The 21,456-nt window shown below is 53.2% G+C and overlaps 8 protein-coding genes across 8 annotated transcripts; 3 read left to right on the top strand and 5 right to left on the bottom strand.

Annotated features, from left to right (window-relative positions):
- The first annotated feature begins 2,953 nt into the window (after positions 1-2,953).
- CDEST_07195 (uncharacterized protein) lies at positions 2,954-4,068 on the top strand. Its single transcript, XM_062923354.1, has 2 exons — positions 2,954-3,552; positions 3,629-4,068. The coding sequence occupies exons 1-2, from the start codon at positions 3,305-3,307 to the stop codon at positions 4,023-4,025; spliced, it is 645 nt and encodes a 214-aa protein (XP_062779405.1). The 5' UTR covers positions 2,954-3,304; the 3' UTR covers positions 4,026-4,068.
- A 1,716-nt stretch (positions 4,069-5,784) lies between these two features.
- CDEST_07194 (Putative protein kinase) lies at positions 5,785-6,666 on the top strand (the record flags this gene model as incomplete). The annotated part of the gene is made up of 3 exons (XM_062923353.1): positions 5,785-5,896; positions 5,962-6,173; positions 6,241-6,666. 3 exons carry the CDS (start codon positions 5,785-5,787, stop codon positions 6,664-6,666), a joined length of 750 nt encoding a protein of 249 aa, XP_062779404.1.
- Positions 6,667-7,063: 397 nt separating this feature from the next.
- Positions 7,064-8,036, bottom strand: CDEST_07193 (uncharacterized protein; the record flags this gene model as incomplete). The annotated part of the gene is made up of 1 exon (XM_062923352.1): positions 7,064-8,036. One exon carries the CDS (start codon positions 8,034-8,036, stop codon positions 7,065-7,067), a length of 972 nt encoding a protein of 323 aa, XP_062779403.1. The 3' UTR covers position 7,064.
- A 2,278-nt stretch (positions 8,037-10,314) lies between these two features.
- CDEST_07192 (Putative ERCC4 domain, EME1/EME2 domain-containing protein) lies at positions 10,315-12,684 on the top strand (the record flags this gene model as incomplete). The annotated part of the gene is made up of 1 exon (XM_062923351.1): positions 10,315-12,684. The coding sequence occupies one exon, from the start codon at positions 10,315-10,317 to the stop codon at positions 12,682-12,684; it is 2,370 nt and encodes a 789-aa protein (XP_062779402.1).
- Positions 12,685-12,784: 100 nt separating this feature from the next.
- On the bottom strand, positions 12,785-14,810 carry CDEST_07191 (Putative histidine phosphatase superfamily, clade-1; the record flags this gene model as incomplete). Its single annotated transcript, XM_062923350.1, has 3 exons — positions 12,785-13,219; positions 13,410-14,475; positions 14,535-14,810. The coding sequence occupies 2 exons, from the start codon at positions 14,808-14,810 to the stop codon at positions 13,621-13,623; spliced, it is 1,131 nt and encodes a 376-aa protein (XP_062779401.1). The 3' UTR covers positions 12,785-13,219; positions 13,410-13,620.
- Positions 14,811-15,367: 557 nt separating this feature from the next.
- Positions 15,368-16,085, bottom strand: CDEST_07190 (Putative Cyanovirin-N superfamily; the record flags this gene model as incomplete). The annotated part of the gene is made up of 2 exons (XM_062923349.1): positions 15,368-15,671; positions 15,784-16,085. The coding sequence occupies 2 exons, from the start codon at positions 16,083-16,085 to the stop codon at positions 15,368-15,370; spliced, it is 606 nt and encodes a 201-aa protein (XP_062779400.1).
- A 1,119-nt stretch (positions 16,086-17,204) lies between these two features.
- CDEST_07189 (uncharacterized protein) lies at positions 17,205-17,634 on the bottom strand. The gene is made up of 2 exons (XM_062923348.1): positions 17,578-17,634; positions 17,205-17,493 (listed from the first exon to the last, which is right to left on the bottom strand). Exon 2 carries the CDS (start codon positions 17,459-17,461, stop codon positions 17,258-17,260), a length of 204 nt encoding a protein of 67 aa, XP_062779399.1. The 5' UTR covers positions 17,462-17,493; positions 17,578-17,634; the 3' UTR covers positions 17,205-17,257.
- Positions 17,635-18,912: 1,278 nt separating this feature from the next.
- On the bottom strand, positions 18,913-19,350 carry CDEST_07188 (uncharacterized protein; the record flags this gene model as incomplete). The annotated part of the gene is made up of 1 exon (XM_062923347.1): positions 18,913-19,350. The coding sequence occupies one exon, from the start codon at positions 19,348-19,350 to the stop codon at positions 18,913-18,915; it is 438 nt and encodes a 145-aa protein (XP_062779398.1).
- Between the last annotated feature and the right edge of the window lie 2,106 nt (positions 19,351-21,456).

Raw genomic sequence — 21,456 nt, 5'->3', positions numbered from 1 at the left:
AGTGTCGATTCCCATGCACTATTATTCGTTATGGTTCGTATGCGGGATGTGAAGGAGAAAAGGCGAGACTGTTGGCTTTCTCTGTTCTCTCCTTTTTTTTTTTTTTTTTTGTTCTTTCTTCACCAAGGCAAGGCAGCGTCAGCGCAGCAGTCGCAGCAGCTTGGCGAAAGCGGAGAAACGCAAGCGTCCTAAGGTGATGGTCGGATGGATGAAGCCGAGCAAAGAAAAGGGAAAACAGAAAGCAGAAAGCGTCGCCCACGGCTTGCTTCGTCGCCGGTTGTTGCGTTGCTATGCAATGCGTTGGCGGTTCCGTCGTTGCTTGGGTCGGCGCGAGATTGTAGAAGAGGGTCGCAAGAAGGGGTAGGCCGGGATGGTGAACTGTTTTGTTGCGGGCCTGGACAGACAGGTGTGGAGGGGAGAGGAGAACCACGGCGTGCGTGGACGCTGGACTGACCGACTGGGACTGGACTCGGGTTGGACAAGTCGGGTTAGGGGTTTCGCAGCGTTGCGCTGTGGTGTTCTGTGTGCCAGTAAGTATTCCTGTCCTTGTATCCGTGGGCGTGGAAGGACTGGGACTGGAGAGTGGCTAGACTGGTCATTGGCGTAGGGGGGAAACAGGGGAATCCAACCGTCGGACATGTTTATTTCAAAAAGACAGCTACGACGTACAGGCTCAAGGGTCGTGGAGTGAGTGGTCTTGGTGGTTACTGGTGGTGGTGGTGGTGGTGGTGGTGGCCGCAGCGGACGGCGGACCAGGGGGGGGGCGTGGGTGGATGTCCCGCAAATTAGGATCGCGTCGGTGGCTCTTTTTGATTGGGCGACGCGAGATGTGACGGATGCGCCCGTTCGCGCAGTTGCAAGTCTCCTGCGCCGATTCGGGAATGGGGGGGCAGACTGGGGGGACTCCTTTCTGACTGTCTGAATCAGGGCGAGTGCGAATTAATCCCCGGTCGATCGTCGTGACAGAAATGGGCCGCCAGGTGCTGAGTCGCGATATGCGACTAGATAATGCGTGCGGGTGCTCAGGATGGAGAAGAGTAGAGTAGGAGATGATTATTTGAATGGAATGCGTGAAGAAGAGAGGCGAGAGAGAGGTACCTGCCCAAGGGTATCAAAAGACAAAGAAGGGGACGGGACGAGGACAATGTTGAAGCAGAGGAAAGAACAAGAATAGACGCCGAAAGTACCATTTCGGCCAGTTTTGGGAGGGGATGTACTTGGGCTACCTGGGGTCGAGACTAGAGGTAGTTCAAAGGAAGCAGGAAGGAGCAAACAACTGGCAACCTGGCTTCCCTAGTTGAAGCAAATGCCATTCAGACATTCATAAGTATGCTTGATCTACGGACAGAGAGTACCTAAGGTTTTTAGTTTTTTATTTCACATCAATCTCCATTCAGCCGTCCAGTCGATCATTACTGATCAGCGAAACCTTCGGGACAGAGTCTTGTTGCACGAGGACAACAGACGAGAAGCGACAGGGTCTTGAGCAGGGGTATTGGATGAATGCTACGAACTCAAACTGAACATTGAACACTGGACACCGAGCGCTGCATTTGTAAGCCTGGGGGGGGAGAGACAGCCAAATAAGGCCCGCGTGGTTGGGGCTGCCCTGCCCACTATGCCGGTATCTCGCTCGGCCTCAGAGTCTCTTCCTCGTCAGACCGCCGTAGTTGGCATTGTTTCTCGTCTGCCAGCAGCGAAAATGCACAGAAGGCCGCAGGTGAAGAAGGAAAGAAAGAAAGAAAGAAGGGGGGAAAAAGAAAAGGATGGGACCAAGACCGAGCGGAAGAAGTGGGATTCCAGGCCATTGGTCCTCGACACACGCAGGCCGGCACAGGCCATAGACTGCCAAGCGGGGCCACTAATGGCGCTAGTCTGATATCGGCATCAGAAGGCTTATCCTTGTCGCGTTGCTTGAGCGCTCGCGAGAGGGTAAGAGTGAGAGGGAGGGAGAGAGAGAGAGAAAGAGACAAGGAGAGAGAGAGAGTGTGTGTGTGTGAGAATGAGAGGGAGCAAGAGCGTAGCTGCCCATTGGGATCAAGGGCAGTCATGCAGAAGGCATCACTCATTGGGTCTGTAGCTATATGTACCTTACCTAGGTACCTCCCTACCACGCGACACTGGCTCAAGACTAAGAGGCAGGAACCAACGCCAACTACCCACCGGCCTGCAAGGCACATGTATCCATAAGATACGCAGGTACACAGGCACACAGGGTACAAGGCAAAGCAAGACAAGGCAAGACCAACGCGAGCATGATTGATCAGAGATTAAGCACATGTATCTGTTGTGTACCTCACGGAAGATGGCGTCTGTAGCGTTAGCACACCACGATACGTACCCACTGTCCACCTGACGCAGGGACCAGCGCCCCTCAGTTGATTTCGACTCACTGTGTGGACTCTTTGTCATGTACCTATTTTTTCTCGTCTTTTCCTCCTCCTCCCCTCTAGTGTAGCTAGGCAGGCCTTTGACTGGGACCGTTGCAGCGATAAAACTACCACGCAAAGAAAACAAACAGCAGAATTGAGCGAAACATTTGAAACAACACTGCCCATCCTTGCACCGGTACTTCTGGGCACCTTGTCGTCGTCCGGGCCGGGCCCACCTTCCGATGGATGCTTCTTCGGGTGACTCGGGCCTGCTCCAGTTCCCGATCGCTTGGTATTCCGTATCCATCCACGTCGGTATGTATCCGCACTCACGACGAGAGTCGAGAGGAGAGATCCAGGCTGACAGTTGCGCGCGCGCGCAGTTTATGCCGGGGACCATTTGTCACTGCGGAACGAACTACCGAGAGCAGCCACGTCCACAAGACTTACTATTTGCATCATTGTGTTATTCTTTTTCACCGATGCCGCGGTGACACAACTCTCGCTTCAGCACGCCCATCGTCGATATTCCAGGGTCCTGCAGAGACACCGACACAGACCGTCCCTAAGCATGGTGGGGGCGCAAAGACGGCGAAGCCAGTGCCACAGCTGAGAGGGTTGGACGGTTCTAGTCCAGAAGATGCATGTCTCACCGGCCCATCTTTGCTCTACCTATGGTAGCCATTTATATGCCGTCAAGTCGGAGCGCATCATCGTCGTCAGCGGACAGACATTTTTCAGACACTGCGCAGCCAATGGGATCCCATCCCAGTGCACTTCCGGCCGCCCTCCCGCGTCACTCCTCGTCTACCATTTCACATTCGACGCATCCAGGCGACTGACGGCCTGACGCCGTGAGGGAACCGAGCTGCCAGACGCACATACTGGTACTGGCCGCCACTTGAGCTTGAAGACTGAAGCAGGTCTTTGCCATGCTCGAGAGCAAGCCGATGACATCGCCAACAGCTGAGCTCGGATCTGAAAATGAAAGAAAAAAAATTCCTATCTTTATTTTTTCTTTTCTTTCTTGCTTCACTAACCGACGCCACGGAACGGTGCCGGATGACTTGGGCCAGCTTCCCGAGCAGGCCGAGATCGTCGTCTCAAACCGTCTCACCTACGGCGTGGCTGATTCCATTCCTGGCACGTCAACCCATCACGCTCATGAAATCATGAATACGTGTGCAGCAGCCGTATCCAGCTCCGTGATTCGTCCCGTTTGCCCTCATCACAAAAGTCATTTTGACGGAGAGCAGGGACAAAAAGGCCGGATCCGACCAGCTCAACACTCGGCTCGAGGCATTCATTGATCGTCATTCCCGCCAATCCCGCTACCAGCCATGTATGTCACTCCGATTCGTCATTCCATTGTACATCTCAATCCGGGAGCATACTGACGATGCATCACCATCCGGAGGTGAGCCCGTCCCAAATCTAGCAAACGTGCGAGAAGCTTTTTTAAGAACAACTCCCATCTTGACCACGGATCGAACGGGCGACATCATAAACTCAAATTTTTCCGTCATCAACCGTGCGCGTGCGTCTCTCTTGCGATCCTTTCAGGGTCAGAAGCAAAGAATAGGGGTTCAAGGTCTCTCAGTAAGCCAATCGTCCCATGCCACTCACGCAATCTGGCTTTTCCGAGAGGTCTGAGAGCCGGCGAGCGACTATTGTAAGCGTGGGGAAAAAAGTGAACAATCAGTGCAGCAAACGAGATCTCGTGGATCGGTTTTCTTTAGAAATTCGGGCTTGCGAATAATAGCCCAAGGCTGCAACGGTCTTTGGCTTCGATCTCAAAGGCGGTTCTAGACCGGGCAGCGCGCACCTTAACAAGGCATACTTCCTTGTCGTCTCCGTTGTCGGCTCGAAGGATTTCCGGATGATCCTCGACGAAAGAGAGGCTTCATCCCTCGAGCTGCGAGCTGTGCCACAAATCCAGTCAACCACTGCATGAACCCACGCGATCACGTTGTGCCAGCGTTCGTCCCTAACTCCCGGGATATATAATGCATATGATATTGCCCCTTAACCTCTTTTCACGCCACGGAAGTGTAGCATCTGAAACCGGTACCCGCCCATCGCCCTCTTCAGCGTACGCGTGTGCCAGAAAGCTGTTTGGTCTCTCGTGGGGTGCCAGCCCCAAATGGCGATTCCGGACAATGCCTCAACGCCCGGGACGCCGAGTAATGAATGATATCCGCGTCTCTGCACACTTGCAAGTTCCCACCGCTGTCGAACGGACAGGTCTCCCGCTGGCTCCGACACGAGCTACTTGCCCTACCCGCTCACTCATTCACCGACGCAACCTTTCTCAGGTAGCTAGCTACCTTACGTGTTCGTGCCCAATAACGTAAGGGTCACGGTGGCTTGCCGCCATCGTCTCGTCACCGCCGCCCCATTGCTCTTCATGTACTTTATTTACTCCGAAGCCTGTTTCACGATCCCTTTTGCCCGCTTCAGCACGATTTTCGTTGGCACACGCACTCCACATCCATCCTTCATCTCGTTCAATCCGTCCCTTGGGGCCCGAAAGCCACCGATCTCTTCCGCCCGCAGCGGGGCCGCTCGCGCCGGGTGGACTCGGCCGTGGGAGCGACGCCGTCTGGATGGGGCCAAGAAAGAGGCTGGACTTGGCCTGCTTCGAAGCACCGCCCACCAACGAGGATGCATAGCCTGTCGTCAATCTGAATGCTAGCCTAGATCGCCTGCAGTGGCCAAGGAAATAACCCCCCCTCGTCCCGGCTGACATGGCACGACATGGCAAAAGTCGTTGACTCGGAGAGACACGCGTCGAGGGACGTGATACAGCAGATACCCGCTCCCGATGTTGTGCGCAAGATGGTCCATCTAATCGGATGGCGGAGAAGGTGACAACAGCATGACAAGCTCTAGAAGTCATGTATGTATGCCGAGAATGAAGTGTTCATGCCGCCTAGCACAGCATCAAGCTGTACCTTAATTGAGAGGACGAGCACCCTTCTGTCGCACAAACTTAGGTAAGCAGACAGACCTGACTTCACCGGGTTCGTGAGGCACAAGCTCGTAGTCAACGCCGTCCATGCAGCAAATGGCCCGATAACTTGGCACAAACGCGATTTTGACGGGGCGGCTCTCGTCCTACACCGTTGTGAAAGAGCTGCACAAGGCCGTGGACGGAGCCGCCGTGTATCTTGCCAGGCGAGTTCCTGTCGCGACCATCGATCAACATCTGCCAAGTCGCCAGATCGAGCGCAGGAACCAGAGCAGCGAGAAGTTCATCATCAAGAGCGTCTGAGGCCATTGGCGCCTACGTGACAAAGCCAACGTCCTGAGGCGTTACCAGTCCAAGACTCCTTTCCTTCGCCCCCTGGTTGATGAGATTCAAGAGCCGGCCGATCCATCGTCCATTGTCCTCAGGTACTTGAACAGTGACATGCTGGCCGAGTCAAACAAGAAGAGACTGTCGCGCCCCGAGATCAAACAGATAGCCAGATGCGTTCTTGAAGCCCTTCAAGTCCTGCACGACGATTGGATGGTTCACACAGGTTTGCCTTCCTCCGCTCCTCTACCTGTTTACGTTGGACCATCGTCTAAGCCTGTCTGGCCCTAGACATCAAGCTGGACAGCATTTTCGTCAACCATGGTCAGGGAGATCAGCGCTTCTCCGACATTCAGCTTGGAGACTGCGGAGGCGTTGTTACCCAGCATTCAACATTTGCTAGAGAAGGGCACCTGATTGGCACCGGTTTGACCCGTAGTCCGGAGGCTACCCTCCAGCTGCCCTGGGGTACCGCGACGGACATATGGTCGTTTGGGAACGCTGTGAGATGGGCCCCTTGCCCTAAAGAGCCTTAAACCCTTGCTTCCCGCTTATTCCTTGCGATGACAGATACTGAGCCTTCTGTTCAGCGGTGGTTACCACCTGTTCAACCCTAGAATTGTGGGCGTCAACCCGGGGCACGACGACTACGAACTCACCGTCCTCAAGCGGATGCACCGGTTCTTTGGCCCGTACCCGCAGTCCTACGATGACTTCAACGATCCGGATACCATCGCCATCATCAACTTCATCAACCACCTGGAGCCTCCGGGGAAGCCGTTCGCCAGGGTCACTCCGCGAGAGGTTCCGTCCGCAGACAAGGAGTTTCTTTTGAAGATTATGAAACTGGACCCCGGCGACAGGCCTTCGGCGGAGGACCTCCTTGCGGATGAGTGGTTTACAGAAGATTCACAGGACACTCGTGACCCGCTGCCGGGAGAAGCGAAGCAGCCCGAGAAGGAGGAGCAGTGCGGGGATGTCGAGTCTTGGCTCTAGAGATCACTCTCATTAATACTAAGAATACATTTTCAACCCCATGAGAACCACCGAGTGGGAACCATTGTGGCGGCATGATGGCGACCCCGTGGTCACCCCCTTAAGGACCATGGTTAGCTTTCTTGTGGAGCATCATCGTTCATATGAGGGCCACCTAACGCAGAGCGACTTCAAATGTGCCTTTCAGAAAAGCAATCATATTACCCGATTTGGGAAACTGCATTTTATGCGGGCACTATGCGCCCCGGAGCTCCGAGCTGTTATCGGTCGATTTGTTGCTGAAAAGAAAGGGATGACGACGGTCATGTTCTTCTAGTGCACCAGGAGGCCAATGAAGTGGATATCTGTTCCGCTGTCGCCCGTGGTATATAAACTACAACGGTCAACTGTGCTACCTTTCAAGCGACGTGCGACTCCCTTGGCTCCGTCACGGACGACCCGTCAAATATGTGGTCTTGTCGTTCCGTGTCTTGGGTCAACACCAAACCGTCCGGTACCGCGTCTCCCTGGGCCCGCGCCAATCCTTTCGTCGGGGTGGTGTCCGCCGTCGTGACCCCCTTGGCGTACCTTCCCGGCGTATGATCTAGGTGGTGACAATCACATGAGTTCATCTTCGTGAAGGCAAGCAGCTTGTTGAGGACGGTGAACTCGACCTTCAGCTTGATGCTGTAGACCAGCGGCTTGCTGGTGGTCTGGTAGACAAAGTTGTTCGTATATTCGAGCACAACGAGCCCGACGTCCAGCAGGAAGACGAGGACGAACAAGCTGAGGAGGTACCACGATATCAACTTCGCCGCCCTCGTCTTGAACGGGAACAGCGGCCGCAGGTTGAAGAAGCCCTGCCGCGCGAAGATGCCCGAGATGAGCGTCTCTTGGAGCGTGAAGATGACGATTGAGACCCTCTCGTACACGCCGTACCGGGCGATCCACGCCTGCTGCTCCGGCGTCGGCGACGCCCAGCACAGCACCCACATCGCCACCATGGGGGCGTGCAGCGCGCACGCGTTGAAGACGATGAGGGCCAGCACCAGCCGGGTCCAGGTGCGGCTGTAGACGACGAGATGGAGGCGCGACCACAGCACGACGGACTGGCCGGTGACCATGACGCACCAGCCCAGGATGGCGAAGGCGCCGGGGATGACGTTGCCGTGGCGGGAGAGGTAGCGCACGAGCGAGGCGATGGCGTGGACGAGTATACCGGTGTTGGCGACGACCATGCTCCAGAAGTAGCGGCCGCGGCGCTGGCGGAAGGTGGTGAAGATGAGGAGATAGATCTCGACGGCGTTGTACATGCCGGCCGTCGCGAGGGCGGCCATGGCCATGGCCTCGGGCCGCGAGAGCTCGATGGCGCCCTTGATGCTCGTCGCCATTAATTTTTTTTTGGTTGTTGCGTTTGTCTCTCTCTCGGCGTGGCCTCTTCGGGTGACGGTGACAATCACGGCCACGGCCACGGTCACGGTGACGATGGGCGGAGAAGAGCCGAGATCCCACGTCGCCCCCGGCCGCGGGTCATGCCGATCGGGAAGCGTGGGGCCGGGGTTTTCTGTTGCAAGTGTAACTAATTTCCTGTTTTACTCCGGCCCAAGCGGGGTCGTGAGTTGAGCTGAATATCTGTTCTCTGTTTGAACTTGCCTCAGCTATACAGCCGTCGTTCTAGCAAGTGCATGAGCGGCCAAGAGTCTTGGGCCTTGCCGAGTCTGAAGCCATTGGGCAGTGGGCACTGATGGTACGTACGGCTGAAGAAGAAGTAGGGTGGAACTTGGAAAACGGACGGTCCGAAAGGACAAGCGCCGATTGTATGGCTGCCATCATCCTATAAGTCAGCACACAACGAACGGTGTGTTTCTTCGACCTTTAGGTTGATGGTTGGGGAGAAGGTTTCGATATTGAGTTATTGAAACACGTTATAGTTTAGTTTCGGTGGATGGCCATTGCCCGACACCATCAGACCAAGATGCTAATCTTTGTGTCTCCTGAGTCGCTTCAACCATGTCAGCGGATTTGAATGCAGGGCGGTGTTTGTTGATTTCCGTCCCAAGCATGACCACCCAGTCCCTTTTCCGAGGTGCAAGTCAGCGATTACGTGACAACCTTCGAGGCGCCCAAGCCGCCTTCAGGCCTATGCCAGAATAGACCCTGTCGCCTGACTGATGGTGCGTCGCTTCTCTGCGCGAAGCTTCCACAGACGAAGGTATCGGATGTTTGTGCAAACCAAGTATCGCAAGACTGCTCGTAGTGTAGCCCTCGGTGAGCTGAATGAGGCGAGGTTTCCAGACCAACAATCCCGTTGGCGTAGACGATAACTGTCGTATCGTATGAAGAAGTACCTGTTCATCGTGGCATCTGCAATTGGACTACAGACGGCGGTGTGCGGTTTTGTTACATCCGCATGGGGAACAGAGGAGGAGGCTTTTACAAACGACGCAGAGTCAGGGTGTAAAAGCTATCGCTCTACTCATCGAGTCTATGCGAGACAAGAAACTCGGCGTTTGCAAAGACACGACTCACGATCTTGTCCATGACGCGCAAGAATGCCACTGGCCCGTGGGGTAATCAAGGCGGCCCAACGGTAGGCGAATATTTGACGTCAATACCAGCCAGTTCAACCGAGTGCGTCTCTGGTAAGCGTGGGAGCCGTTATACTTTTTATTTCAACTCAAAGAAACCACGATGCCTGGTACAGTTCTGCCGCTCCAACACCTTTCCGGTCATTGCAGCCCGCTTCGGACTTGTTGCGAACCTCCCGATCGGGCAAGAGTAGCCCTCTTGGCATGGATCGCTGAGGGTTGCACCTCCATGGGCTCACTGTTCAGGGCGTGGCGCGATAAGTCCCGTGATCCATGACTCGACTTGCTAATATTCTTGATTATTCTCTTCACCCGCCCCACGGCAAGTCCGCGGACCTCCTCTTGCAAGAAAGGATTTATGGTTACGGATAACCCGAGATCGAAGCCGAAAACCTTAGTAGGCCAAGTCAAGTCAAGTCAAGCCTAGTCCAATTTGTAAAATGTAAACTGCAGGTCAATGACACAATGCGTAGCAGCCTTTTTAGAAGAAGTCAACCCCGCCGGCCATTATTACAGGTAGTAGGTAAAAGTACAGCGTGGTTCAAGGTTGCTTCGAACCATAATGAGATAGGACCAGAAGATTATCAAAAGCGAAAACTAGCCAAATTGATTGTCAATCAGAATTTGGATAGTTGAATACGGTAACAATGTTTAGGGTTAGGCTCCCTGAGTGCCGGTGCATTCGGTTTGTTCACATTCTGTAAACAGTGAAGATGCTTACCATGGTGTTACGGGTAAGTTTAAACTCTCACTGACTAAAGTTCCAACGATCGCCTGCATGGAATCAAGGTGCTCGCATCGGCTGACTCAGCAATGAACCATGTTCAGGCACGTGACTCTCGTGGGTGTTTCGCGCTAAACTAACGGCGCCGACCGCACCGAAGACCCCCACCTGCTCAAGTGCGAGACGCGACTCTGCGCCAGTGCTTTGGCTACTCACTCTACCTACCTACCTACTGTGATGATATGTCGACAATGATGATGCAACCCGCCGCCTCGTAGGCATCATGGCATGTCCACGCCTTGTTTCCCTCCTGGCCAACAGTCTTGGATCTGTATCAAAGAAGACACAAAGAGCAAAATGGCGGCCGAAATCATCAGTTTGCTCTCCTCTAGTCCGGCCGTTGGGGACCAACCGGCACATTCACCATGTCCTCCTGCACAGCCCGCGGTTACTGCCGCCACGGAGGCACTGACTTATGACGATGACGATGTATTCGACTTGACGGCCGATTCTCCCGAGTTCGCCCCACAATCCTTGCCCCAACCCGGGCTACCGAAGGCTGCGTGCTCCCCTGGAACGGCACCTCGGGCAAAACGACCACGAGAAGAACAAGCTCCTGAGACCGCGCCCGTCTACTTCAACTCGGACGACTTCGACACAACTGTAGATCTAGAAAGTAGCCTACCCATCGACGAAGACGTGCATGGTGGGCCACGGAACACCAAGAGGTCGCGACTGTCGCTTCCTCGAAGCGGAAGTACTACGTCGATCAATCAATCGCATTCTCTCGCAGACCAGCCGGGACATCCGCCCGTCAAGCAACCGAACGGTCTGCGGCGAGTTCACACGTTGGAAGATCCAATCGAGTTCTCTAGTTCACCCGGAATTGCATCCCGACCGACAACGATTGCACAACTGGCCAGCGAAGGCCTAGAGTCCGACGACCCATTCGCTGCGCTGCCACCCTCCGCCCAGCTTCCACCCTCCGCCCAGCCTGTACCGAGCAGAGAGAGCCCCCCGAGGGTTGCTCCCACCGCTGTTGCCAGTATAGACTATGACTTGAGCTCCGACGACCCTTTTGCAAGCTCGCCCCGCGCTCCAGCAAAGCCAGCCCCAAAGCCGTGCCCGATAGTCTTGAACGTCGATGAGGATGACGATCCATTTGCCAGTTCCCCAAGAAGAGTCCCGGTCGAGACGATGAAATTTCCAACTATCGGCAACACTGGAAATGTGATACCAAATGGAAAACAGAAAGTCGCCTCGCCGAGACGAAAGGCCAATTGGGACCCCATATCCAGCTCTGCGCCCGAACACAAGACGAGGAACGATCCGTTTGATAGCTCGCCGCCTCCGCCACGGAGGACCTTGACAAAGGCCGTCAGTCTAGTCATTGACCTCAGCGACTCCGACTCTGCACCCGTTAATGCCGTCGTCGACTCGGACGAAGAGTTTCCGGACCTCGATAATTTCGACGTCACCAAACTCAAAGCCCGGTTAGATACCAATACGACGGTCTCTCGAAGCTCGTCCAAGACTGCGCCAAAACCGGCCGCCAAGTCGACATCTGCCCGAGCCACGGCCAAGAGGTCGACGGATGATAAGGCGAGAGACAAAGAGGCAAAGGCCACAGAGCGAGAACGGGAAAGGGAGCGCAAGCGGCAAGAGAAGGAGGCGGCCAAGGAACAAAGGGCGAAGGAGAAGGAGCGCGCTGCTGCCCTTGCAGAGGTCAACAAAATCAGGACCGACAAGAAAGTGTCAACGCCGGAAATGATTGCGGATCTTCCATCGAGCTTAGCCGCCGCTGTCACGCTACAGATACAGACATTGCTGAAGGACCTTGACGTCCAGTCTAACATATGGGACAGCCCGGTCGGCAATGTAGTCAAGTGGAGGAGGAAGGTCGCAAGCAGATTCAACGATGAGCTCAACCACTGGGAGCCAATTCCAATGCGCATCGAGCCCGACAAGTTCGCTCTCGCCATCGTTACTGCAGACGAGTTCGTGACTTATGCTCTCGGACCCGAAGGAAGTGATCTTGAGGCACACGTCTTGAAGATGAAGCGCCATTTCCCGAAGGAGCAGCTCATTTACCTCATCGAAGGCCTCAATCCCTGGATGAGGAAGAACCGTAACGTCCGCAACCGACAATTTGCCTCTGCAGTGCGAAATCAAGGGGATGAGGCAGATGCTGACGATACCTCGACGACGAATGCCCAATCACGGCGGAAGAAGAATAAACAGCCGCAGGAGTACATTGACGAGGACTCGATTGAGGACGCCCTGCTCCAGCTGCAGGTCATGCACAGCGTGCTAATCCATCACACGAACGCGGCCGTTGAGACGGCGAAGTGGGTAGCCATCTTCACTCAGCACATCTCGACGGTGCCTTACCGCAAGCAGCGCGAGGCGACCAACGCGGCCGGCGCCGGCTTCTGCATGGAGACTGGCCAGGTCCGCACCGGCGAGGACGTCAAGGACACGTACGTCCGGATGCTGCAGGAGATTATGCGCGTCACGCAGCCCATCGCCTATGGCATCGTGTCCGAGTTTGGGACGGTGCCGGAGCTGGTGAGGGCGTTCGAGGAGCGCGGGCCGTTGTGCCTTGAAAACTGCCGGAAGAGCACGAACAAGGATGGCGGGTTCTCGGACCGGGCTGTCGGCAAGGCCGTGAGCAAGAGGATCTACAAGGTGTTTACTGGACGGGATGAATGGAGTACGGATGTGTAGGCTGCCGACAAGTTTGGCACACGTTTTATGGGTTATGACGCGGATCAAGTGGCTACAAGCAACTCACCCAAGTTTTTTCTTTTGTTGGTCCGTGATACCCAGGTCAAGCAAGTCTCGGGAGGTCGAACTGGCATTCAAGATCGGTGGGAAATGTCACATTAGAGTAGACGATTGTGTATTATGAATACCTTAGAGTTGAGTTCTATCCCGAACCGAGCTGACCACTGAACCATGTTTCTCCTTCGATATGAACCTAGCTCCAGCCATTTCGCAACAAACTGTATAGTCCCACGAGAAGAGTTTTTGTTCTACACCCTGAGGCTTAGCCCTTGTTGCAAGGTCCGCCGAGGTGACTGCTGAGTACCGTCCCCAACTGGACGCAGGAAAGAGGGATTCGAACCCCCCAGCACTCATCAGGTTGATGTATCGTGGTAGGTGACCACGATACCATCTTGGAAGTAACACAGTACGTGAAGCTTCAGACCAGCGAGCGAGGTGAAGTCAAGCCGGTTAGAATCTAGAATCCTGTGGGATGCTTGAACCACAGTTAGCTTGGGTTCCCAAAAAGTCTCATGCATCAGGAAGAGAAAGGGTTGCGCTTTTTGTCAGACAGCGGTTGGACGAAGTTGTTTCCACATGTAGTTATTTCGGTACAGGTCTGTGAATATTCTTGCCTCATCATAAAAAGCGGGAAGGTGGTGAGTGTAGAGTAAAAGTCAACATACCTTTTTAACAGTGGGACTCAGTAGTAGACCAGAGGTCCGAAACAGTCCAGGACCAAGAGATCCGCAACTCCAATCTGAACCCGCAGGCTCGTCAAGTTGAGACCCGCAAGGCGCATCGGACGGTACAGGTAGAACTGACACAGTGCTGCTGCCAAGAGGCTGAACAGAACGAACAGAACACAGAAGTTGTGGCGACCATCAGATCAAAGTCTCAATCTTTGCGTTTTTTAGGCGCAGGCGCGAAGAACGAAATGATCGTCTTCTGCTTCTCGTCAAACTTTGCGCTACCGATACCGCCACGGGTCTTTTTTAGGCCCGCGAGGTGTTCGGTGCAGTTGACCGAAATAGTCTGAAGGGACAGACGCGGCCATCTGACGGTCAGCAACGCGTCGTGAGACGCGCGCGCAAGGTCAGAAGCTACCGGCATCGACGAGACGCGAATCTCGACGAAGCCGGTGTTGCTCCACGACCATGGCCGCTGGGACTCCGAGTGGGGTTCCACAGCAGCGAAGAGCCCGGGGCCGCAGAGAACGCTCGACAACACCCCCAGGATGATCCCGTGGGCGACTATGATGATGCTCTCTGCAGCCCCACCTGGCTCCGCGTCGACGCAAGCGAAGATTGGAGCCAGGTACCCGTCAACGAACCGCTTGGCGCGCACACGCATAGCGTGAAGGTCCTCGGCGCCATCGTGTCTGGGTCGGGCTGTCCCAAACGCGGTGGTGCCTCCAAACTTCTGTCCCTCCCCCGTGCCGAAGTGCTTCTCCCGGAGATCGGAGAGCCGCACGACCCTGATGTCTCTCGCTGCAGACGAGTGATGCGAGGACGCAACAGCTTCCCTAACCGCGGCAGCGGTGGTCGAGGCACGACGTAGGGTTGAGGAAAAGATGTGCGTGATGCCGGCGGAGGCAGAAGCGGTTCGTGCGGCAAGGTGAGCGCCCAGGCGCCTGGCTTGCAGAACGCCGTGGGATGTCAGAGGTGAGTCGCGTGAGCCTGCACTGCAACACACACAAGCAGGACAGTTAGAAAGAGGGCAGCGACTCTTTTTCCTTAGGTTGGGGGGAACCTAGTGGGGAGAGAGATGCGCCCACGTCCGGAACTGATGCGAGGTGGGTATGCGCGTACTAGAGCTTTGCAACATTGTCGACGGATTCGCCATGACGGACGAGGAAGAGGTGAACTGTGCCCATGGTGCACGCGAGAGCAGCTACATGGGCGGACGAGTCGAGCCGGTCTGCCGTCGTTGTCCCTGGGAGATTCGCATCGGTTCTGACAGTAGGTGGGAAACAATGAAGGAACACGGTTGGTGATGAAGAGGGAAGGAGAGAAGAGAGAAGGAAAACTCGGAGCGCAGTCGCGTTTTTTGTAGGCGCGTGAAGTGGAGAGCGCGCTTTGACGCATGCACCGCTTAGTTCTTAGTTACATACTCTGTTTAAGTCGATATTCGCGCATAGTTATGGGGTGGGTGGTGGGTGCAGCGCGTGTCAGCCAACCAATCAAAGTCTAGTTATCGCAGCTAGACGCGACGGGCGCGGAATTGAAATTGCTGGCATTTCCTTCCGTCTTCGTTCTGTCCGGTTCCATTATGTAGCCGACAAATCAGTCTTGATCCACAGGCAAAAGAGGAAACTAAACACGTGAAAGTGTTCTTTTCATTGCTTACGGTTCCAATGATTCTTTGCCGTCTGGCATGACGGTAGGTATACCCGTACCCAGCTCCATGTCTCTACACCCAGATGAGCCTTGTGCAAGCTAAACCAGGTCTAAAACGGTATCTCGGGAGGGCCAGGGGATTCAACCAGCGATTCTTTGGCAGAGGTAACGAACGCTAAGGCATGGACACAAGTAATTGTAATGTATCGACAAAATATGGGCCTCAGACAAACGCCGGTCTGATTCAGTCTCAGGCGGCTGACCGCACCCGAACCTCCCCACCCACGCATCGAACTACCTAGACCTTAGACCTGACCTGTCATGAACCGTATCTTCGTCATCTCCTCCTCCGCACATGGTATCGGAAAGGCAGTGTAGTCATGACACATGAGACTACCTTGCTCAACCCATAGGTAATCCTCTGCCGGTCTATCTGTTAGCCGGGGTGGCGTCTTGTGTCTATGGTTATCGACAGTTGCAGGCAGGCAGGCATCCTTACCAATCTTGACTACGGCGTCGACCACCCCCCACTCACTATCGCATCTGCACTTCATCTTGCCCAACGCGGCCCGGTACTCGCACGCCGAGCAAGACTTGTCGAAAAACCCGCTAGAGAGTAGAGGTGAGCACGGTCAGCCAACAGTTCCAGAGAAAGGACGTGACGAGGCGTCCTCAATCAGTACATCGAAAGATGGAAACCCCGGGCGTCATCGATGCTTACTCTCTTGCGTACGTGATTGCGCCGTCAGTGTTCGCGAAGCACGCGAACGGTGGCATCCACGAACATTTGTCCGCGTCCGGTGTGAGGCATCTGGCCACCACATACGGCGACGTCTTCTTATATTTTTTGAAGTTGATGACCCTGGGATTGAAGAAGCGCACGTCGTAGCAGCTCTTGATGAAACCACGCTCAGTCTGCTCGGAACGTTGCATCACGTGGCTAGTGGGCGACTTTGGTGGTGCTGCCATCGTCCTGCCAACTGCCAGCAGCATGAAGAGGAGACTCGTTACCAGTAGTCTCATCTTTTCTCCGCTTTTTGCTGCTCAAAGCGGATGGGGAACAGTGGACTTGGGAGGCGAGGAAGACACGACGGGTCCGAAAGCCGGTTCGATGGGAGAGTAAAGGCTTTCCGTAACTGTGATGCGACAACAAGCGGCGGGGGCGGTGTTGGGAATCCTGAACATGTGGTCTCTTATTAAGGTCCCAGCAGATACATACGATGGTTCAGGGAACCAGACCTGGTTTGGCACCTGAACTTGTGTCACACCGAGTTCTCCCGTGGCACACGAGAGTTTCAACAAGAAAGGACCATGATGACACGAAGACCTTTGGATTCGCTGATCACCTCTTGACATCCAAAAAAAAAACATGCCGTTCTGCGGATAGGCAATGGCCCTGAAGCGCGTCGCACAATCCCTGCATGCGGCGAACCCGCAACCATTGGCATTTTGCCATGGATATCATTGACCATCACGTAACCGTGCATTTCCCTCGAACGCAGCTCCTGGCGTATCGTCATGAGAGAGACTTGACGCTCGTCTCTGGGCCATTGCCGCATGTTATTCTGCGTGAAAAGGGTGTAACCTAAGCTGGGTTATTAGCTAGGCAAGCACAAGAGTCAGGCAGGGAGGGGGAGAGAAACCCCTTAACAAACACAATACTTACCTTTGATAACCTTATCCATTATTAGTTAGATATGACACCGAGCTTGACGTATTCTCCTGGCAACCCTTGCAGCCTGACAGGCAGAGTTTCGCGTCAGCAGAGCTGAAAGTCACGACTTACGGTCACTTTTTGTGACGCTGGGCTGCTGACCCACACGTCTCAAGGAGGGAAGCAGGTCACAAGTGAAGCAAAAAGCAAAAGCAAAGTAGCTGTTGAAGCAGAGGTTATAACACGCATAAAGGGCACTTTAGAGCTGGTTGGAGATAGGACTTATCAGCCGCTTTCTCCAGCTAGCAAGAGGGGATATCAAGTTTAGAGATCATGTAGTTGGCATCCTCTCACCTGTGGTCACAGAGATCTGTCAGGCAAGCCTCGTAGGAGTTCATGGTTCTAAATAGAGTGGAAGTATCGACTGCAACAGGCAACAAGAAACCATGCAGATTAAGCTTTGATATCAGACAATGTTATTTTATTATCCTTTGACTAAAAGAGCTTGCTTGGCCTGTCTCAGAATATAGCCCGAGAGCTATTACGAGCATCCGCAACTGGCCTCGGTACAGCATACCCCTTCTTGGCAGCAGCCAACGCAGTGTTGGACATCTCCGCATAACCCAACGTCTTTGAATTGTCGCTTGTCAAGTGTGCTGAGAGAGCTGGTTCCAGCAAGACCTGCAGGCAGGACTGCAACTGCCGAAGCAAGAGTTGAAAAGAACAAAAGGTTGGTAAAGATCATGATGAATTGATAAAATAAAACTGTACAACAGGCTATTGCACTAGATTAGCAAAATGTTGAATTGACTCGTTTTGCTGAGCATGTGAAATATTGGGGAGGAAGGGAGGAGGACTAACCTAGCTGTAGTAAGAAGGAAAGAGTAGTAGGATCCAGGCAGACGGTTGAATAAAGGACTATGGCGATGAAGACTGGACGATGTAAGATTAGATCTATTAAAGAATGGTGTATTTATATGTGATCTTATGACCCGGCGAGTCATAACGGGTAAACGGCTTGCAAAGACTGGTTCCTGGGTCTATGCTAAGGAGAGAGTGCCCCTGACATGAGTCAGATATATCCGTACAGAATGACACGGATCCATGGGCGATCCGACTGAGAGTCTGTAAAGAACCTGTCATTAGCGGCGGGCGCTGGCTTGCAGTCCTGCTGGCTTCGACGACGACCTAAGGGGAATTCCGCAGGTTTCATTCCAGACAAGAAGTGTTTGATCGGCCGTCTCTTGGATTACGTGTCGATACTAGAAGCCTTCTCCATTTCGGATTCGGTTCCGTCGAGCGATGCTATGTCCGTCGTGCCTACAACGAAGGCTTGCCCTCCACTACTACAGTGCTACTCAGCCAGCAGGAGAACGTGATCGGCAAACTAAAGACTGCAGTCTTGCTCTTGCAACAACGCCCGCTCCAAGTCCCGAGTCTCGCTGTGACCGCGACTTTGGTATGATCTCGAAAACCAAACGAATTGCTTTTGGTTGCTACCTTCATATCTGATGATCAGCCACAGTCAAGAAAAGGCCTAGTATAAGCCCCACAAGGCGCTCATTACAATGTGAACTCGATAGTCGTTCCTCGTTGAATCAGCGTACTAAGATCGTGGTGAGACACTCTTGTCTATACAAAGAAAGTTGCTGCTTTTTACCTCGCCATCAATATCATATAGCGCGTAAACATGATCTTCCTAGCAGGCCATGCGGTATAACAGGCTAGATTGCGCGTCAGCAGAGCTGAAAGGCATGGTTCACATCAGTGACTTCTTGTGACGGAAGGCTGAAGGGCCAGCTGGGTCGTTGACCTGCATGTCTCAAGCGTGTAGGGAAGCAGGTAACAAGTAAAGCAAAAGGCAAAGGCAAAACATTAGTAAGAGGCAGGTGCAATCAAGTGTATATATTTATCGTTGAACCTTGCTTAGGGAAGATTGACTCTATGTAACACTATACATTCTATAGACATGTAGATCTGCACCTGATGGCAGTCGCTTGCTCTCACATAAGGCATCAGCTAGTTTGAGATTTGCAGCCTATCTACTTAAAGATAACAAGTTTGTAAACCAAGATCTTTAAACGGGCACAGTTTAACAAATTCTATAACAAGGTACAACTGTCAGTGAGGATTGACGCATCTCAAGCTGGTACGTAACAAACAAAACCATACCTCAAATAGCAATGCGTTCAGTCCTTAAATAGAACCCATAAACTCCAAAGCGAACAATCGCGCATCAGCAAGGGCAGCAACTCGGTGCGGAACTACCAATCGCGCATACTCCTCGCTCATGATTGTGTCTCTGAACACCTTGATGCTCTCGTATTTCACCAGGTCCACCTCATCCCACTGGTCCTCCTCTAGCCCTAACACCTTGCCAACCATTTTGCCTGCAAATGGAACTCGACTGCTATTCATCGTCGGAAGCGCAAAAAAGGCAGGCACATAGCGTTGTTGCCATGCCTCTTGGCCGCTGCAGGAAGGGAGAGAGAGGATTTCGGCCGAAGTAGAAGGGTCGTAGACTGCAACGGGCCGAAACTTGAGAAGATTAAGCATATAGACAGGCTTGTCAGGGTCGATGGATGCAATGGCTTCTTCGATTGCCGAAGTGTCTGTGAGCTCTGTGGCAGGCATTGAAAGTCTTTAATATGAGGTTCTTTTTGTCTGAAAGAGTCGGATAGGAAGATGAATGCGTTTGGACCAACGTTCAATACCCTTTCTCAACTGGCTGTTATAACAGAGGAATCTACCAGCTGAGAACAACCACTTAACTAAGGAATACACTCTGACCGAACCATAAAGCAAGGTTTGAGTAATCTAAACCGTTAAGCCGAGGCTCTTTCGGCTTTTAATTACGTGTACTGGTGTTCATCAAATCCCGGCTGCTCAGCTCTCCAGCCGATCACTAAATCAACGTAGTCCTTAGCAGTCCACTACACTCAATCATGGACTTTTTACATAAACAAGCCGAGAGTTTAGTAACCTACTTCATCTTCATGAGAACATATCTGGGATCAATCAGCTAATACACGTGCTAAGAGGCTGCCTTGCTGACTGGCGGCGGTGTAGTCCTTACGTAACGGCCGCCGAGATCCAGGCAGTTCAGAGCGCTAATTCGACTTGGTTTTTATTATTGAGCTTTGAGGACGGGGAAAGTATGTAACATGTCCGACCGAACTGACAAACTCCTTCTACGCATGTTTCAGCTTACGGCATTCTAAGGGTTTAATGCTAGGGGCCAACAATCGAAGCGAAAACGGGACGGGAAACTCGAATCAAGTACCTATGCATCTACTGTTGAGGTTTCAGTCCGCCGATGCTTATTTATCTTGCTTCTAAGCCCGTTTCCCAGCCGTCACAATTTCTAACCGGCACGTGCACGTTCGACACCATAACCCCCTACTCATTCCCTTTATTGACGCACCAGGGGACTAGGGTCGGAGTATCTAGCCGCAACATTCTCTTGACAGAAAACCTCATCGCGGATTGCTGGCTGTAGCATTGGGCTGCTTTTCTTAGAGCCTTGCAGTTGCTGGTGGCTTATAGAGCCTAGTCGGTCTCGACTGCTGAATAAAGGCTCATGATTAAGTATCATGAAGCTCGCCATGAAGCTTGAGGCTTTTGATGGTGCGGTAGTGCTGAAAACTGGAAGTGATAGACGTAGTGAAATCCGAAATTTGCAAAACAGGTTTAGTCACCATTGCCATCGAAGCGAGGCGACATCTAGGCCTCTCACCCATCGTCTGCCAGAGTGGAGTTGACATCATCGCCATCGTCTTCTTCCAATCAGGTCGTGTCTGGACGCCAGCAACCATTTCCTTAACTTAGATGAATCCACCAATAAGCCCCTGAAAGAGGACTGGGGGAGCTTAAGCCGTTTGGTGCTGCGCAACTGACCTCTCCTTCGGGCGCTTGGGCCAAGGTACCAGACTCGGAAGACACATGCGGAGCCCTTACCATGATAGGTGGCGCCATTACGGGCGGCCGCGCCGCAGCAGATGTCTATTGTGTGGGTGGACTGCTCATGATCACCAGTTGGCGATGGTCAGAAGTCCTCGGAAGGAGAAAAATGAGAAGATCCAAACGACAAAATTAAGGCAGTCTTATCCCAGTCAGAGGAGACGACTGACAGGTAGGTCAGGGACTTGGTCTACGCCGAGATAAAATTGACATCACTGTTAATTCTGCAATCTATACTCTGGAATCACAGACCGATTTTATCTTATGCCCACACTCCCAGGACCTACGTAGTGTCAGTGAACTCTATCGTTGCTTTGGTTAGGGAGCAGTGTGTTCCCCTGCGTGAACGTTGCGAGCAAAATTTAGGAACTGCACCCAATCTGCAAGTCAAGGAAGGAAGGGTATTGACAATCAGTGTAAAGGAATAGCAAACGAGAAGAATCCATGATGAGCCACATGCTGATCCTGACGCTCACACGGATGGGAGATGTAAAACCTTAACACCTCAGTTGGTTGTTTCTCACAAGAAATGGTGATGGTCAAGTGCAGGTAGTGTGCCCTAGATTCTCCGGAGAATCCCTCCTCGGGAACTAATCCTCTCAAGTGCACTGAGATCTTGCGGGCTCTAAACAGACACACCTGTGAGAGTCATTGTTCTTACACCTCGAAAACATCCCTACACACAAACACACCGAAGGTAGCATGACAAGACTGTACTTGACTCCTGTAGTTGTTCCGTTTGTTCTGGCGACTACTGATACTCGGGAATGTCGAGGGAAA

Source organism: Colletotrichum destructivum, chromosome 4 (genome assembly GCF_034447905.1).
Source record: "Colletotrichum destructivum chromosome 4, complete sequence".
NCBI classification, from domain to species: Eukaryota; Fungi; Ascomycota; class Sordariomycetes; order Glomerellales; family Glomerellaceae; genus Colletotrichum; species Colletotrichum destructivum.
The sequence above is the reverse complement of the archived record's forward strand: the minus strand, read 5'-3'. Positions and strand labels throughout refer to the sequence as shown.

What these genes read in the sequence shown, in the direction of transcription:
- CDEST_07189 (XM_062923348.1), bottom strand. Translation starts at nt 17,461, where the DNA reads ATGATCTTTACCAACCTTTTGTTCTTTTCAACTCTTGCTTCGGCAGTT.
- CDEST_07195 (XM_062923354.1), top strand. Translation starts at nt 3,305, where the DNA reads ATGCTCGAGAGCAAGCCGATGACATCGCCAACAGCTGAGCTCGGATCT. An exon ending in GCTCATGAAATCATGAATAC is followed by an intron (nt 3,553 to 3,628) that starts GTGTGCAGCAGC and finishes GACGGAGAGCAG; the next exon opens with GGACAAAAAGGCCGGATCCG.